Source organism: Narcine bancroftii, chromosome 3, assembly GCF_036971445.1.
Source record: "Narcine bancroftii isolate sNarBan1 chromosome 3, sNarBan1.hap1, whole genome shotgun sequence".
NCBI classification, from domain to species: Eukaryota; Metazoa; Chordata; class Chondrichthyes; order Torpediniformes; family Narcinidae; genus Narcine; species Narcine bancroftii.
Window position 1 is genome coordinate 277,826,351 of NC_091471.1, and position 19,662 is coordinate 277,846,012.

The 19,662-nt window shown below is 41.7% G+C and overlaps 1 protein-coding gene across 5 annotated transcripts in view; it reads right to left on the reverse strand.

The window, feature by feature from the left end:
* The window catches only part of LOC138758823 (myosin phosphatase Rho-interacting protein-like), a 260,679-nt gene that overhangs the window by 81,159 nt on the left and 159,858 nt on the right, over positions 1-19,662 (reverse strand). For 3 of the 5 annotated variants that reach the window (XM_069928231.1, XM_069928232.1, XM_069928233.1), the window contains exon 6: positions 3,853-4,039. In XM_069928231.1, the coding sequence (XP_069784332.1) occupies positions 3,853-4,039 (187 nt within the window). Of the gene's footprint in view, positions 1-3,852; positions 4,040-15,596; positions 15,663-19,662 lie in introns of those variants that run through there. The other 2 variants (XM_069928234.1, XM_069928235.1) reach the window with 2 other exon arrangements.

Below are 19,662 nucleotides of genomic sequence, written 5' to 3' on the forward strand. Positions count from 1 at the left end.
GGGAAATAAAGGAAAAAAGTGTCTTTGTCCCAAATCTTACAAAGGGCCCTGTAGGTTCTTAATTCGGGAGGGAATCAAGGGTAACAGACATAATGGGGTTGTAAAGGATAGTAAATAAACCATGATAGAATGGTGGGGAGGACTCAATGGGCTGAATGGCCCGTTTCTGCTCTTAGGTCTTATGATCTTGTATTAAAATTTGTTCCATTATGTTTTGTCGTCACTTCTCAGTGATTTAATTTTCTCACAGCTCCAGTGGTTGGGTTTAATCTTGACCTTAGGTGTTGTCTGTGCAGACTTCACACATTCTACCCATGACCATCCAGGATTCCCCTCGGGGGATCCCGACCCAATCTCCTCCTACCTCCTAAAGACACAGTGCCATATTAATTACTGTATATTTTGGTGTACAAGTCGATTCTTGAAACCCAAAAAAAATTCTCAAAAAATGGGGGCCGACTTATATCCTGGATATACTTTTGATACCTTAAACTCAGCTCAAAATCCAATCTGCGCTGATCTGTGTATAAGTCAACCCTTGAAAAACCAATTTGGCGAATAAGTCAACCCTTGAAAACCAAAAAAACCCGACTGCAACAGATTTTCATTGAGATTTTTATTGAAAACTACAAAATTGGCACCCTTCAAAATCGCTATCATTGTCTGAAAACAACACATTTAGAATCCTTCAAAATCACTCTCGCCATTGTCTGAAACAGAGATGGCAGCAGGCACATCCCTCACTGTTCAAACAGTCAGCGTATGGGTCTCAGTCTGTATCTGATGAGGCGGTTTCAGTTTTGCCGTCAGTGTCCCACAATAAAGCATCTTCCTTGCCATCAATTTCACAAGAGATACTGCACTTTTTAAACAATTTTATCACAGTCCACTTTAACTTTGTCCCATGCCTTGAGCATGAAGTTACACAGCTCATCAAGCAATACAGCACGCATTTCCCTGCATTTTGTAAATGACTTTTCTGCACTCGACATCCATGTATTCCATTCCTCTTTGAATGGTTTGTTCAAGCAGACATCAGGAGATTGCAATGTAGATGTCAAACCCCATCCATCCTTTTTCGTGAAAATGTTCAAAAATAACTGCAGGGAATTTCATTTTCAGTTTAATTTTACGTTGAAGATTACTTTGTCCTGTCGGCCATGCATGTTAACACTACAGTAAACCTGGTCCTTTTGTGGCCTGCACTTCTGATTTGTAGTTTTGACACTTTCCATTCCACTGTTCTATTGCCTATCATGTCAAAATTCTTAGGAGTTTCATCCAGGTTCCGATATTTGCCAATGTAAACTGGTGTTCCTACCAGTTCCGTAGAATAAACTGGTGAAAGCGTACAACTTCATGATCAAGATCTTTTGGTAGTTTCAGCAATTTTTGTGTTTTTGGCTTAATACCAGATTTTTCCTGTCCCTGAAATGATTGCACCAGCCTGATGTAGCCTCAAAATGATCACTGAGGTCTGGGTGTGACCTGGCCCACTGCAGTGCAAATGTTCTTATTTTATTTCGGGTGACTATGTAGCAATTCTTGCCTCTGTTCACGTCCCCATTCTGCAACGTCATTTTCCAACTCTGGCCAACGAATGATTCCTTTTCTCAACGAACATGGCCTTTTTGGTATTTTTCTTGGTCTCTTCTTTCTTCCTCCAATCTCTTACCAACTTCTCATGCACCTCGAATTTTCTTGCCGCAGCGCAGCTGTTGGTTTCTTGGCCACTTTCAACTTAAAGCTCGCTTCATACTTTCCAACGCCCAGCAGATCAATCTATGTGATCTTCGGGAGTCGACGGATATGCTAATCAATGACCCATCTTAGGCATCGTGATTTTTGGGGGTCGACTTATATGCCGGTCAACAGGGGACCTCAGGCAGCCAGAAAATGGGGGTCGACTTGTATGCCAGATATACTATAAAACCCTTAAAATGAGGCTAAAAAAGAGGAGAGGGGTAGACATATGCCGGTTGACTTTGTATATATATATATACATATATATGGTAGCAAACTCATGGTAAATGAAGTTGCAAAGGAATCAAACAAGAGTTGAGGGATACGGAAAGGAAAACTGTTCAGGGTGACAAGGAACTGAGGGGAAGTGGGGCATGGGATTGCTCTTTGGGAGCTGACACAGTCCCTGTGGACTGAATGGCCTGCTGAATTATAAGTGAACTAAACATTTTTACAATCAATACCTGAAAGATCTCTGCCATTTCAGTTATAATAAATACATAGATCAGTTTCCTGCAGCTGCTCACTTTAAATGCTCTGTTTCATTGCGATTAACTGGATTCTCAGAATATTCTCTGGATCAGGGGTGTCAAACTCAAATTCACGGAGGGCCAAAATTAAAAACTTGGACTAAGTCGAGGGCCGAACTAAATATTTATTGAAAATTTTCAACAACATCTGCATGTTTTCTCTTCTTTCAACATATGTAATGTTAAACTTTAGGATATAACTTTAGGAGGATAATGTTACAGGTCAGGAGTAGGTAGCTCAAGTTCACCCTTTGCTTGACCTGAGGGAAACGTATTTGGTCCCTGTGGAGATGTAGTCAGCATTCACAGGCTGTGTCCATTTTGGCCTGCATCAGGACTCAGCATTTCCTGCTCACTCCTCAGGCTCTAGGCCTCTATTCACCCTCGACCTACCATCCCTCTACATGACCAGTCCTTTACCCAACCTCTATTCACCCCTCACTCCACTTGCTCTGCCTCTACCCACCCCATCCTATACACGCCCCTCTACTGCCTCACCCCTCAACCTGTTCCTCCCTCTACCCGTCTCTCACCCTCTAATCACCCCTCCCCTACTCGCCCTGCCCCTCCCCTTTTACCTCTTCCCTATCCACCCCTCCTTCTACTCATCCCTCCCTCTAACTGCCCCTCGTACCACCATAACTTCCCCTGCCCATTACTCCTCACCTACACCCTCTGCCCACCCCTGCTTACCCACCCACTCAGGCCCAGCGCGCTGCCGATCAGCCTTTGTGGAACAGCGGGGGCCGTGCGCAGCCTGCCATGTCCGTCGCGCCGACAGGAAATCACAGGCGCTCGCCCATCCACCGCACCGCTCGACAGGTGGGAGAAGTGACTGGTTGTGCGGGGAGCCTTCCAACTGGCTTGCCGGCTGATGACATCGACAGACTTCTCGTGTTGCAATTTTGTTTTCCCCGTTCTCAAAGTTTGCACGGTCAACCTGCAACACTCTTGCTCCCTTCGCGTCCCGTGGATCTGATGCCCAGGTGTTGTTAGGATTCCCAGCAGAAGGTTTGTGGAACTTTACCATTCTGGATTCCTTTTTGAGAATATTCTGGCCATCTTTTAAGGGGGGTGGTTTTAGGGGGGGAGGGGATAGTTAGGGGGTGGGGAAGGATGTGCAATGAAGGGGGAGGATGGTGGGGGTGACATTACCAAAAAACAGCATCGGCTCTCGCTGCAGGGCGGGCCACCTCTAATACATTTTTGAAATGATCTTGCGGGCCAAATATAATTATATCGCCGCGGGCCGGAGTTTGACATGTGTGCTCTGGATCTTCTAAATCTTTAATGTTGTCACTCCAGTTTCTACGAAAATAAAAACTGGCAGAGTAATTAGGTCCAATATTAAAATGCAAGGTCTAGGGCTAATTGTAAGTGTGATGGGACAAAAAGCATGAAGTCAGCTGGAAATCTGTAGTGATGGGCAAAGTAAATTGGGTGAAAGGGGTGTGATTATGCTCCATTCAACCAGCGGCTCAATTAAAAAAGTCCTGACTTACAGCAGCACCAACATTCAGGCCCTAATGATCTAACTTAGCTCTTGCCACATCCTCCCTCCTCAGTCATAGCCTCTCACCTTGTCTGGGTCCTGAGGATGATCCAGAGAGAGGCTGCATCTGTGAAGGACTTCTCACGAGGTCACTGACAACATACGGATCCTTGTTGTTAAGCTCTTCTTGCCAGAGTGTTGACTTGGTGCTAGGAACTCTCTCAGCCTGTGGCATACTGTTTCTGGTGACTGCAACTTTAGCAGGTCCAGCCTCCTGTCAGAAGCAAGACTGACTGTTCATTCATTACTTCCAAAAATCACTATTCATTATTAAAGTCCCATTACATTAGAAATGTGATATGAGGCACTGCCTCAAGAAGGCAGGCAACATCATGACCCCATCACCCTGGACACAACCTCTTCTCACTGCGACCTTCAGGTAGTAGGTACAGAAGCCTGAAGACCAGAACCTTTTGGTCAAGAATGTCTTTTTTTCCCAACAGCTAAAACATCGAGATGGTCTTCCAGTTGGGCGTGATATGGAGTAGTCATCTCTCTATCAGCTCCGTACTTCCACTATTTCTTTTTCCCTTGTTTACCTTTTCAAAACTTTCAAAGAGGTGTCGAATTTCATATTTTGTACTCTCTTATCTGAGTTTATCACACTTGCTCACGTATTGATTACTTTTTCTAATGATAATCAGTTAATTCCATTACCTCATTCTTGTGAATATCACAGTATTGTAAGTACGATTGAATTTCTCATACAGATGGAGGGTTCAATAGTTATATCTAAGCTAGTGTATTATGCTTGAACAGGGGAGACAACAACAGGATGAGGGAGGAATTGGTCAGCGTGGAGCACAGGCTCGTTGGCAGAACAGTTGAGGAACAGTGGAAGACTTTCTTTGAAAATCTCTTTGAGATTTCTCACGGTGCTCAACAAAAATATATTCCTGTTAAAAACAAGGGCGGTAAGAGAGGGAAGAGCCAGTCTTGGTTAAATAAGGAAAGTATAAAATTAAAAGCTCATGTGTACAAAGTTTCCAAGAGTAATGGGAAACTGAAGGATTGAGAAAACATTAAAAGACAACAAAGGAGAACTAAATGATAAATAAAGGCAAGGATTATGAAGGTAAATTAGCACAAAATATAAAAACAGATAGCAAAAATAATTATAAATATATAAAATGGAAGAAGGTGGCTAGAGTCAAATTTAGATGCGAAAGGAAGAGTGATATTGAGTAATGAGGAAATGGCTGAGGCATTGAACAGATATTTTGTGTCAGTCTTCACGGTGAAAGACATGTCCAGGATTCCAAAGAGTGGTGTTAGGGATGCAAAGGGAGGTGAGGGCCTTGATAAAATAATTGTTATGAAAGAAACAGTGATGGGCAAACTAATGGAACTGAAGGTGGACAAATCTGTCGTCGGGAAAATGCTTGAAGCCGTCATTAAGGATGAAATAGCAAGACATTTAGAACAAAGGAGTTCCATCAGGCAGATGCAACATGGATTCAAAAAGGGCGGGTCTTGTTTGACAAACTTGCTGGAGGTCTTTGAGGATATAATGGGTATGGTTGATAGAGAGAACAGGTTGATGTTGTCTATTTGCATTTCCAGAAAGCATTTGATAAGGTGCCACACAAGAGATATATCAATAAGATACAGATGAATGGAGTTGGGGAAGTACATTGACATGGATTGAGGATTGGTTAACTGACAGAAGGCAGCGAGTTGGGATAAATGAGTGTTTTTTTGATTGGCAGACAGTGGTAAGGGGGGTGCCACAGTGGTCGGTGCTGGGCCCGCATTTGTTCACCATTTACATTAATGATTTGGAAGAGGGGACAGAGGGTTATGTAGCCAAGTTTGTGAATGATACTAAATTGAGTGGACAGAGGATGTGGAGAGGATGCAGAAGGATATAGTTAAGTTAGGTGAGTGGACAAAGGTCTGACAGATGGAGTACAACGTTAGTAAATGCGAGGTCATCCACTTTGGTTGGAAAAATAGAAGAGCAGATTATTATTTAAATGGTGTAAAACTGCAGCATGCTGTAGTGCAGAAGGACTTTGGAGGACTTGTGTATGAATCACAAAAAGTTGGGTTTCAGGTGCAACAGGTTATTAAGAAGGCAAATTGAATGTTGGCCTTCATAGAGAGGAATTGAATTCAAGAGTGGGGGTCATGCTGCAACTATACAAGATGTTGGTGAGGCTGCACCTGGAGAACTGTGTGCAGTTCTGGTCTCCATACTTGAGGAAGGATATATTGGCCTTGGAGGCAGACCAAAGGGGGTTCACCAGGTTGATCCCAGAAATGAGGGGGTTGATCTACAAGGAGAGACTAAATCGTCTGGGATTATACTCACTCAAATTCAAAAGAATTAGAGGAGATCTTATAGAAACATGAAAAATTATAAAAGGGATAGATAAGATAGAGGCTGGAAAATTGTTTTCACTGGTAGGTTAGACCAGAACTAGGGGACACAGCCTCAAGATTTGTGGAGTAGATTTAAGACAGAGATGAAGAAAAACTGTTTTTCCCAGAAAGTAGTGAACCTGTGGAATTCTTTGCCTGGGGAAACAGTTGAGCCGACTTCATTAAACATATTTAAGCTTCAGTTGGATAGATTTTTACATAAAAAAGCAATTAAGGGGTATGGAGAAAAGGAAGGTAGGTGGGGTTGAGTCAATGATCAGATCAGCCATGATCTTAATGTTTGGTGGAACAGGATCTCCTGCTCCTATTTCTTATGTTCTATAACTCTTCCAAATTTTTCTCAAATTAAAAAATACTGACTATCAGTCTTATTATCAGATAAGGACTTTGTTAAATATATGGAAGAACAGATAGTTTCCTTTTTTGATACTAATGTCTCTTCGGAGTCTTCTAGCTTAGTTATATGGGATATTTTGAAGGTTTTCTTAGGGGCAAATCATTTTGTTTAGCGTTAATTTAAAAAAAAACTAAAGATCTGAGTTAATTAAACAAATTAAACAGTTAGATCAACAATGCACTCAAACTAAAAACCCAGATGGATAAAAAAAATGGATTGAACTTGAAACTAAATTTGATCTTCTCTCAACATATCCAGTCGAATGCTAACTTTTGAAATCTAAAAGGCAATTTTACATTCATGGTGATAAATCTGGTAAGTTTTTGATAAACCAGTTGAGAGGATTTTGTGCTAAGCGGCATATTATAAAGGTTTATAAAGATAATGGTATTATAACCTCAGATCATTTTGAGATGAATTATACATTTAAAAAATTCTAATCTTCTGAATGTACAGATGATGATAATTTGATGAATTTTCTAGACCAATTGAATATCCCTAAGATTTCTTCAAATAGTCAAATTAAACTGGATGAATCTACCTCGCAAGAGGAAATATCGATTTGCTATTTCTTCAATACAATCTGGAAAGGCCTCTGGACCAGATGAGTTTCCTGTGGAATTTTTCAAATTATTTTTTCAATTGCTCACACCTCTGGTGTTTGCAGATTGGTTTAAACAGGATAAACTTCCAGATTCATTTAGTGAGGCTTGCATATCTTTAATTGTTCCTCCTATACACCAAGTTCTTTATTAAATGTTGATACTAAAATTTTGGCTAAAATTTTAGCTGTCAGAATGTAAAACACTCTACCATCGGTTATTTCTGAAGATTAGATGGGGTTTATTTAAAAAATTATATTCCTATTATAATATATGTCACTTAATAAATATTATGCATTTTCCCTCCAAGAAAACTCAGGTATTCTTTCATTGGATACAGAAAAAGCTTTTGATCGAATAGAATGGAAATATCTGTTTGCAACTCAAGAAAAGTTTAATTTTGGTTCTGATTTTATTTCATTATTAGATTCACATCCATCCGCCACAATTCTTACTAATTTACAACAATCTCAGTGTGGCACTCCTCAAGGATGCCCATTAAGTCCTTTATTATTTGATTTGGCAATTGAACCATTAGCAATTGCATTTCATGAGTGCAAGGACATTTCGGGAATACAGAGGAAAGGGATTGAACAGAAGGTCTCCCTTTATGCAGATGATCTCTTCCTTTTCATTTTGGATCCAGTTGCCTCCCTCCCCCATATGATGTCATTGTTTTCATAATTCAGTCAATTTTCAGGATATAAATTGAATTTGCATAAAAATGAACTCTTTCCATTGAATTCTCCTGCATCAATCTATGATGGTTTTCCTTTTAAGATCGCTAAAAATCAATTGATCTATCTTGGTATTACAAGTACAAAGAATCATAAAATCTTTTTAAGAATAATTATCTTGCTATGTTTAAACAGGTGAAGCATTCGCTGACTCAATGGTCACCTTTGTCTACAACTTTAGTTGGCTATATAAATTCTATTAAAATGAATATCTTACCTAAATTTTAATATCCTTTTTCAATCTTTTCCAATTTTTGTTCCTAAATCTTTTTTTTAACTTACTTGATTCAGCTATATCGTCTTACATATGGCAGGGTAAGCATCTTCGCCTTAATAAAGTTCTTCTACAGTGATCTAAGAGAGATAGTGGTATGGATTTGCCTAAATTGGGCAGTCAATATACAATGTCTTATATTTTGGTCATTTTTTTTATAATCATTCTGACTGCCCATTATGGGGATCAACGGAGCTGAATTCTCCCCCAAATGTTTTCTAATTGATAACCACTTACAGCACAGAACAGGCCAGTTCGGCCCTACTAGTCCCATCCTCCTAGTCCCATTGACCAGCGCCCGGACCATACCCCTCCAGTCCTCTCCTATCCATGTAACTATCTAGTCTTTCCTTAAATGTAACCAAAGATCCCGCCTCGACCACGTCTGTTGGAAGCTCATTCCACATCCCCACCACCCTTTGCGTATAGAAATTTCCCCTCATGTTCCCCTTATAATTTTCCCCCTTCAATCTTAAACCATGCCCTCTAGTTTGAATCTCCCCCACTCTTAATTGAAAAAGCCTATCCACGTTTACTCTGTCTGTCCCTTTTAAAATCTTAAACACCTTTATCAAGTCCCCTCTCAATCTTCTACGCTCCAGAGAAAAAAAGCCCCAGTCTGCACAACCTGTCCCTGTAACTCAAACCTTGAAATCCTGTCAACATTCTCGTGAACCTTCTCTGCACTCTCTCTATTTTGTTTATATCTTTCCTATAATTTGGTGACCAAAACTGTACACAGTACTCCAAATTTGGCCTCATCAATGCCTTGTACATTTTCATCATAACCTCCCTACTCTTGAATTCAATACTCCGATTTATGAAGGCCAACAATCCAAATGCCTTCTTCACCACACCATCTACCTGAGTATCAGCCCTGAGGGTACTATTTACCACAACTCCTAAATCCCTTTGTTGCTCTGCACATCTCAATAGCCTACCATTTAATGCATATGACCTATTTAGATTTGCCTTTCCAAAATGTAACACCTCACACTTATCTGTATTAAATTCCATCAGCCATTTCTCCGCCCAAACCTCCAGCCTTCCTAAATCACTTTTTAATCTACGGTAATCTTCCTCACTGTCCACAACACCACCAATCTTTGTATCATCCTCAAACTTGCTTATCCAATTCTCCACCCCTACTTCCAGATCGTTAATATATATAACAAACAATGGTGGACCCAGGACCGATCCCTGAGGAACTCCACTAGTCACTGGCCTCCAAATGGACAGAAAACAATTTTCTACCACTACTCTCTGACACCTCCCATCCAACCATTGCTGAATCCATTTCACTACCTCCTCATTTATACCTAATGCCTCCACCTTTTTTCCTAACCTCCTGTGGGGAACTTTGTCAAAAGCTTTACTAAAGTCTAAAGAGACAACATCCACAGCTTTCCCTTCATCAACCTTTTTTGTAACCCCCTCGAAAAACTCAATCAGGTTTGTCAAGCATGATCTACCCCTGACAAAACCATGCTGATTACTCCCTAGCAATCCCTGTATCTCCAAATAATTGTAAATACCATCCCTCAGATCACTTTCCATCAACTTGCCCACCACAGACGTCAGACTGATGGGCCTATAATTTCCATTCTTCATTTCCATTTCCATTTTCAACTAAGTTAGTAGATAATCCCATTGTTAGATATTCTGTGAGAATTTGGGCACAGTATAGAAAACATTTTGCATTTTATAATTTCTTTCTTTCATGCCCTATTGCAGGGGTGTCAAACTCAAATTCACGGAGGGCCAAAATTAAAAACTTGGACTAAGTCGAGGGCCGAACTCAATATTTATTGAAAATTTTCAACAACATCTGCATGTTTTCTCTTCTTTCAACATATGTAATGTTAAACTTTTTCTTATTAAAATAAATGTTTAATAATAGTTTTGGATAAACTCTTTCCAGAAGCATTAACAAATGAGAAATAAAATATTCAATAAATAATATTTCTCTATAGAGGATTTGTCAAATGTTGCTAGTGTGCTGTCGAATAGTAAAATCTGAGGGCTATTGAGAATGTGGGAGAATAACATGATTCCTGAAACAATCAAATGGGTGACTGATTGTGGGCATGAACTCTAGCAGGGTTATTTGCCATGCCCTTTTTCCATTGGTACAGATATCCTTTGATTTACACACTTTTCAAGTTTTATGCCTAATGAGCTTGTATCCAGGTGCAGGACCATTTTTAACCAGGAATATATTTATCACTGTGACATGAAACTATTGGAAGATCGTTTTATCCTGAGATTAAAGTTCATAATCCTTACTCAGGCCTGTGTGCGGGAGGGCGGGCTTTGCAGGCGATCGGGTTGGACAACGACAGTGCGGAGGCATCGGCTCTCGCTGCATGGCGGCATCTCGGCGGATCAGCGGCCCCGTCACCATGAGTCGCAGGTCGGCCTGCGGCAGGGAGGGGGAGTGGGCAACGGTCCTGGCGAGGTCAGGAACCCCGAGTTTCTGCCGGACCCCCGTGACCTGCTGAGTTTCTCCCGGAACCCCCTTGATCTGCTGAGTTTCTCCTGGACATCCCTTGACCTGCTGAGTTTCTCCCGGACCCCCCTTGACCTGCTGAGTTTCTTTCGGACCCCCTCCCCTTGACCTGCTGAGTTTCTCCCGGACCCCCTCCCCTTGACCTTCTGAGTTTCTCCCGGACCCCTCCCTCTTGACCTGCTGAGTTCTCTCGGACCCCCCTTTGACCTGCTGAGTTTCTCCCGGATCTCCCTTTGACCTGCTGAGTTTCTCCCTGACCCTCTTTGACCTGCTGAGTTTCTCCCTTCTGGTGTTTTTACGAGAACCACAGACTTTCGCTCATACATTGATGAGGGGGATCAAGGGCCAAACATTGTCAGGTACCACTCTGCTGGATAAAGGATACGGTTTAACCCGCTGAGTTTCTCCAGTGTTGGGTTTTCACGAGGTAGAGTCAAAGGGCCGAAGGGCCTGTTTCTGATCTGTAATGTTCTACGGACCCTGCTCTTCTTTCCGTGCCGGTGTCCCAGGACCTTTCCAGGGCAGTCTCCGCGCTCAGGACCGCGCTGGGATCCCGGTCAGCAGTGGAGGAACAGGTGAGCGCAGCTAATCCCGATCCAGCCCACGCCACTCCCGAGATTGGCGGGGGGGTTCCACCCTACCTGCCCGACCAGCCTCGCTCTCCATGTGTACTCCGGGCACCCGCCGCTGGTCCGGTGGGAAGGCGCAGGGCAGCCGGCGCCCCCATCGCCCGGCGAGGAGCCCCAATCTTCCCTCCGGCGTCCCGACTCCATCTGCAGCTCCAAGAAACACTGTGCCACTGGGGTTCCGGGCGCTGGGAAACGGCCTTGGCTTCCCCTGACACCGGCCAGGCCGCGCTGCGGTGGGGGGGTGGGCGGGGGGGACACGACAGCGTGTTTATAAAACCACCCACCACTACTTTTCAAGGACCAGGATTTTTCTTTCTCTCTCTCACCCTGGGACACAGCGGTTACTGTGCATGCGCTATACTGGCACGGCGGCCAGCGGGCCACCTCTAATACATTTTTTATATGATCTTGCGGGCCAAATATAATTATATCGCGCGCGGGCCAGAGTTTGACATGTGTGCCCTATTGTATCTAATCCCCATTTTCAACCTTCTCTACCTGATGCTATTTTTTTAGAGAGGGTTTTCAAAGTTTTAAGGATCGCTTCATTGATGGATATTTTGCATCGTTTGAGCATCTTTCTACAAAATTTAACCTGCCCAAATCTAAATTTTTTAGATATTTGCATTCCAACATTTTCTTGAATCACAGTTTTCTGATTTTTCTAAGAGATTTTTGTCGATTAGTTTTTTTTTAGTTTAATGCATTCTCGTTACGGTTTAATATCTACTATTTATGAGAAATTGTTATGTTAAAAACAGAATTCATGAGTTAAAATTAAAAATGCTTGGGAACAGGATTTAAATTTGACTATATCGGATATGAATTGGGACACTATTCTTAAGTTGGTTAATAGCTCTTCATTATGCACTCATCATTGTTTATTACAATATAAGGTGGTACATGGAGCACATTTGTCTAAGGTTAAATTGTCTCCTTTTACTCTGATACGAGTCCTTGTTGTGACAGGTGTAATTCCGGAGAAGAGTCATTTTAATATATATGTTCTGGACTTGTCCTAGTCTAGAAAAATACTGGAGAGAGGGTTTTCCCCATTTTGTCTACAATTCTTAAAATAGATTTAATACTGAATCCTTTCTCTTCGGTACAATGGGAGGGAATGACTCTTCTTTGTCCCCAGTTCAGAGGTGTGCTATCTCTTTTGCCAAGGTGTGTGATTTTACGTAAATGGAAGGATGCTGCCCCACCTACTCATGATCAGTGGTTGTGAGACATCATGTCCTATCTGAATATGGAAAAGATTTATTATTCAATTAATAATTCAGATATAAGATTCCAGATGTTGTGAGGGATCATTTATGACTCACTTTTTTATTTCATAATTCTACTTCAATGTAATGAATTGTTTGACTTGTATCTTTTCCATTTTTCACATTTTTTTCTCTCCCTTTGCTTTTCCTTTCTTGTTAAGGAGGGGGACTGAGCTTTTCTTTTTGCTTTGTCTTTCCTTTTTTGTTATTTTCCTTTTTTTCGCTTTTTTATTTCCTTTTTTCTATTATTAGTTTTCTTTTAAAAAAATATTATTTGGACAATGAATTAAGGATATGTTTTACAATTTATGTTTGCTTTTGATATACTGATTGTTTTATTAATTACGTTTATTGTATTAGGATTATAAGCTCTTTTAATTAATAAAAATATTTTAAAAAGGCACAACAAAATGCTGGAGGAACTCAGCCAGTCTTTTCATCATCTAAAGGAGACAAAGATTTATCGGCAACGTTTCAGGTCTGAGCCCTTCTTCAAGGAAAAATTAGAAAAGGCAGAAGCAGGAGATATCAGAAAGTCTGAATTCAAATAATGGGGGAGGAATCCAGACCAATCAAAGGTGATAATTGGATATGATAAGGGACTAGGCAGAATTTATCACGTCTGTGCAAAAGAAGGCAGGGAATGGAGAGACGACAAGGAAAGCAGGGAGTGGGGGGGGGGTGTGGTTTATTGAAAGCCAGAGAAGTCGATATTAATGTCATCCGGTTGGAGGGTGCTCAGTTGGAAGATGAGGTGTTGTTCCTCCAATTTACAGGTGGTCTCAGTCTGGCAGTACATGAGACCATGGACAGACATGTCGGCAAGGGAATGGGACCAGCTATCAGGCTCTTGAACCTCCCCTCAATACATTAATCAGGGACTGCTTCGACAACACAAAAGGATCCTGAACTCTTGTAACACCATTTTCTTGCACTTCAGTAACTGTGAATATTTATTATCTATCTTTTGTACTTATCTCTTTTTCAATTTAATAGATACCATTGTATTTCTTTTTACAAATATATGTTTGGCTACAGCAAGAATTTTGGTGAATATGTACAATGTATAAGATATATCATCTTTAAATGTAAAAATTAACAATGGATACCAATAAATTTGAGGTGCAGGATTCAAATAAGCCCAATTTTATAAGGGCTGCATCAACTGAAACCCTTCACTAAATGGAGTTAGACAAGAAAGTCTGCAGACGCTGGGGACGTGTGTAATATACAAAGTGGTGGAGAAACTCTTGCTGAATATGTGAGAAGCTTTTTGGTTTTGTCCATAATCAAATGTTGGTTACCAAGTTTATCCAGCATGTTTGTGTATTGCCCTTCATTAAATATCAACCTGATTAGTCTAAGTTTTAAAATCAAACATGTTGGAGTTCTAAACTGGTTTCACAAAATGGAAATGTAGTGCAACAATCTCAATGTTGCTTTACTACTTCTAGTGGTAATAAATAGCATTATAGATCTTCCTGATACCATTTCTACTGGTTCAATAGAAACTGAAACTGTGAAATGTAAAACTCAAAGACCAGTATCAATGGCTTTCCCTGTATAATGCTGTATGGTTAGTTTCTCTCGATTTGTTGGAAATTCATGTCTTTATTCTCACATCTGTGATCTCAGCAGACCCGTCTTACAGAAACTATCTTCTTCAGGATTAAGAGCGAACTTGAGCTTCACAGGTGAAACAGTCCCTGCACATATCAGGATCTCTGTCAGAGGTCACAGGGAATGGCAGACCATCGAAAGGAAAGGAGTTTTATATAACTTGGGTTCAGGAAAAATGGAGTTCGGAAAACCTGTTTGTTCAACGGGGGGGGGGGGGGTATAAGGTTATTTTTAGACAGCTAAAGTTGAACAATCATAATGAACATGAATTTCGTATCCTGCACCACTTGTATGAACAAACTTAATGAGATAGAAATGTTAGGTCAACCAAAATTCACATTCGCTGACTGATGCTAAAACTTTTAGAAATGCTTGCAGTCTCTCTGCTCGGGATAAGCGACTTTTCAACTGTACCCACCCTCTTTTTGTCCAGTTGCTATGAAGGAATGAATAAATTACATTGAAACTCAGATAAGAGAGTGTCTCATTGATACTGTAATCTTTATCATTCAACATCGCACTTACTCACTAATGTGAGCTGGGAGTCCAGAGTTCAACTGGGAAATGTAACCAGAGCCAGAGGCGGAAGTGCTGCTGAGGCTGGGGTCTGGAGTACACAGCTGGGGGTGGGGATCACACTTACTGCTTGGAGCGTTTGTGTATTTACTCTCCCTTTAAACTCTCCCGAGTTCATGGTAACTACTGTGGAGCTAGTGAACAAAATGGGGGTTGGAAGTGATTTGGGGAATTATTTTCCCCAAATAATCAGTAAAACCTCAGTGTGGAAACACCCAAATTGTGAGAGTGCTTGATAATCAGAGTTTTACTGTAATTAAAAGAAAAATTATTACGAATGTCAAGGAGAGACAATGGGTTATATGATTATCGACCACAAACTCTACTCAAGTATAAAATGTAAACAGGACGACAACTCAGATCCCTGCAGCCCACCATCCCACACCCTGTTATTCAGAATTCTTCGCCATTCTGCTCAGCAGATTTACAACCATTACAATTTGTTCTGCCAGCCACTTCACACCTTCCCAAACAGAAAGACCTTGTGACTTGCTCAGTTCTGCTTGTAACTCACTGATAATAGACCTCACTAAACTCTCATCACCTCTAGTGCAAGATAGACCTCACTAAACTCTCATCACCTCTAGTGCAAGGGTACCTTAATGTTGAGGTTCAACATAATTCAAACAGAGGATGCTCAGAATCAAACAAGATTTCAGCTTTAAATAATAACTTCATACAACAGATAGCAGCATAAGTTACAAATATTTTGCAATGATACAACAAAGAAGTGAACCATACTAAAATATCGAAAACCACTTAGATACTCACAAACCTGGTGCCAATAATATTGATCATGGGAGCCCTCTCCCTCAACAAGCTCTTTTACTTTTACATTCTAAACACAAAGGGGACAGGGTCACTGCTGCTATTGTTTAAAGCTCTGCTCCCCCCCCCCCCACAAGGAAAAAGTCATGAAGTTTCCTGACATTTTCTAAAAATACATTTTCAGCTAATCCAATTTCCACATACAAGAATTCTTAAAAGTTTTTGTGTTTAGCGATTAAGTGGTACCACACCCTTAATTTAGATGTTAAACAAATATTCTCATCTTAACACAATGGGCAGTAAGTGCATACTCATGCTGAGCCATACACATTAGCAGCAGCATAAAATACTCCTGCACCAGAACTTAAGCATTTGCCAAATGCAAATAATATACCATTCATTTTGAAGGCCCCACGTTCAAAACGAGATTGCATGAACGCAAGAACATTTAAAGAACATGTCTGCTTGGAGCGGGAGTGTTTCTTCCTATCCAGGGTGAACCCATGCGAAGCAGCAAAACCAGACAACATACCTGGTCGGGTGCTGAAGGACTGTGTGGCCCAGCTGACAAGAGGTCCAAATAGACATCTTCAACATCTCACTGCCGCAGTCCATTGTCCCCACAGAATTCAAGGCGTCATCCTGGTGTTCAAAAGAGCCACGGTAACTGGACTAAATGACAACCGCCCAGTGTCACTGGCCTTTACAATCCTGAAGCCCTTTGAGTCATTGGGAATGGAATACATCAAATTGTTCCTTCCAGTGACAATGGATCCATTCCAGCTTGCCTAGCATCCAAACCATTCCACAGACGATGCTATAGCATTGACCTTTCACTTCGTCCTGGCCCACCAAGACAATGATACCTCATATGCCAGGGTGTTATTCATTGACCAGCCCAATGTTTGACATGATCATACCTCTAAGACTGGTGGACAAATTGTCCTTGCTGGGACTTAACACCCCTCTATGCAAGTGAGTTCTGGACTTCTTGACTGAAAAAACTACAGTCAGACTGAGACGGTCAGAACATCTCAAATCGCATTACACTGAGCACTGGTGCACCTCAGGGCTGTGTGCTCAGCCTGCCACTGTTCACGCTGCTGATTCACGACTACACTGATGCCCAATTAAAATTCAGGAAGGATGGCCCTGTTATAGAAATGAAGTCAACCATCAAATAAAAATGCACATAACAAAGTACTCCAAGGAATGTCCACCTTTATTTGATTGCACTGCAGTACACTAAATAACCCAGTCCCTGTTATAAGCTATTTATGGGCTGAAGTGTCTGCTGTACCTGGTCTGACTTGACAGCAACCGTGCGAGTCAGTGACAATGATGCCCCTGCTGTCAGGATCATTTCCTTCTGCCCAAGCTGCTGACTTATGACTGCACTGCCTGATTCAGTTCAAAAAGTTTGCAGATGATTCAACAGTAGTTGGTTTCACCATTAACAATGAGGAGTCAGCTTATAGACAAGAGGTGCAGCAGCTTGGAAAATGATGCAAGAACAACAACTTGAGTCCCAACGCAGACAAGTCGAGATGTTTGTGGACTTCTGGAGGACAAAGATTGACCATTCTTCATTTTACATCGTTGTAGAGAGTGGAGAGCACAAAGTTCCTTGGTGTGCAATTAAAGGATGACCTATCCTGGACTCACTCCACCACCTCATTGTCTGGAAGGCTGAGCGGCACTTCCAAAGGAGGTTGAGGCTACCAGACTCATCTTGACAACATTTCTTTACAGGAGCATGATTGAGAGTGCAAAGTTTTGGATCGGAAGTCAGTGCAGAGAATCAAAACGGTTGAGGTCACTGGGAGTGTTGTTTAAATAGGGCTCAAAGAATTATAGAGGACCCTTTCCATCCAGCACACAGTATCTCTGCCCTACTCTACCAAGGAAGAGTTACAGAGCATCAAAATCAAGACAGCCAGGCTGGGAAATAGTATCTTCTCACAGGCTGTAAAATTGATGAACAGTTTCCTGTAACTAAGTAAATAATCCCCAAATTATTTATATCTATTTATTTTAAATTATAACCTTATGTGTGAATGTGATTATTACGTGCTGTGTATTGTGCACGTACGTGAATGCACCATGGTCCAGAGAAATGCTGTCTCGTATGATTGTATATGTGCAGTCAGTTGATAATATAAACTTGAGCTTCAAGTTCCATTTTAGCCCAACAGGCCACCGCCCCATCTCCTCACTATCTTTCCTGAATTTAGTGTAATTTGTCTGTAAACTGCCTGGGGATTACTGAGTGTCCTCACCTCACCTCACCAAACCATAAAACATTCTCTTCAGCATTTAACACAAAAGTGCGAGACAAATTCAGCAGATCATTCAGTCCATTCAGGAAATGTAAGGTAACTAATGTTTTGGGCTTCAGCTCTTCATCAAGGTGTGATCAAAAAGCAGGCTGGCGCCTGAATTAAAAGGTGGGTGGCATTGGCAACACAGATTGGCAACACAGATTGGAATCTGCCACTGTCTATACCTTCTCCCCGACTCCGTGTGAGTTTTCCATGGATGCTCCAGCTTCCTCCCACATTTCAAAGATATTCAGAGTTAATTGGTTACGTGGGCATATTTGGGTGGAAAGGGCCCATGGGCAGGAAAGACCTGTACCACGCTGGATCTCTATATTCAAATGGAAGAATTACAGGGAAAATAAGGAAAAGATAAAATCGTTCAGGGGTCTGGATGGCACTTCCTAAGTGGAGAAACAACACTCATCACATTTCGACTGTGTGTGATGCATATTTGAAGACCATTGACCAGCTGGGACATATTGAAAGCTGGGACATGTTGGGCCTCCTCTCCCCCCCATGGGCAGACACACACATGGCTTGAGATATCTTGACAATGTGTGACGCAAATGAAACCTCTTCACATCTTTCAAAGTGAACTTGTTCACAACCACAGGAGCGCAGCGAGTAGATCCACTGCCTCACAGCCCCAGTGGTCAGAGTTTCAGCCCAACCTCTGCGGCAGACTGTATGGAGTGTGGGTTGGAAGGTTAATTACACCCCGGTGCATGATCTGCAGGGGTTAATTGGAACATGGGGAGAACAAAATAGGATTAGTACAGGATAAGTGTAGAAGGGTACTTCATGGATTTAATGGACAGAGGAGGCTGCTACTGTGCTGCTTTACTCACACAGACCCACATTGTCCTTTCTCCTTCACTGTAGCCATGTATAGTAATCTTCTTGGAAGTCAGAATCAAACCTAGTCCATTGGTTTACAAGAAAGTTTTGCCTTAAGGAAACACAATTTTTAAAAAAACTCTAAGGAGTTTGTATTTTCTCCCCGTGTCTGCGTGGGTTTCCTCCGGGTGCTCCGGTTTCCTCTTACCCTTCAAAACGTACGGGGGTTGTAGGTTAATTGGGGTATTTGGGAAGTACAGGCTTATGGGCCGGAAGAGCCTGTTATCGTGCTGTATGTCTATATAAGACATTTCAGATGTCAGTTATCTCAATAAAGGTCAAGGGCATTGAAATTATCCCCAGGAAGTTTGTCCATATTACAAAGAAAAATACTTTGTTGATGGTGGTATTTTCTGCCGTGTCCTAGCACCTGCTCTACAGTAATTACACTCTTGGGAAAAGGAGAACATAGCCACTTAACAGGAAGCAAACGCCATCTGCACATGGAGCTGAACAAATGACAACATCACAAACCGCAGGCAGTAAACAAGGGGCACAGAAATTTCAAACAGGAATATTGCAGAGGCGCTTCACTCCTGTATTGTCAAGTACACATTTCAGAGTAAGGACCAGTGTGACTGGTTAACGATTCTCAGCAAGAATGAAGCCAGGTGACCATTCCCCTGAAAATGGTTCAGACTATTGACGATACTGGGGAACATATTGCAATGCACACAGTAAATACTATGAAACTGAGAGACGTACTGCCCATCCACCCTCACCCTGATGCCTGGTCACACTGATCCCATTTGACTGAATTAGCCTTCTGCGCCTTTTCTCTCCAAAACAATGTTGCCATTGTCTCTGCCGTTACCATTTCCGGCAAATCACCTCCTTCTGTGTGAAAAACA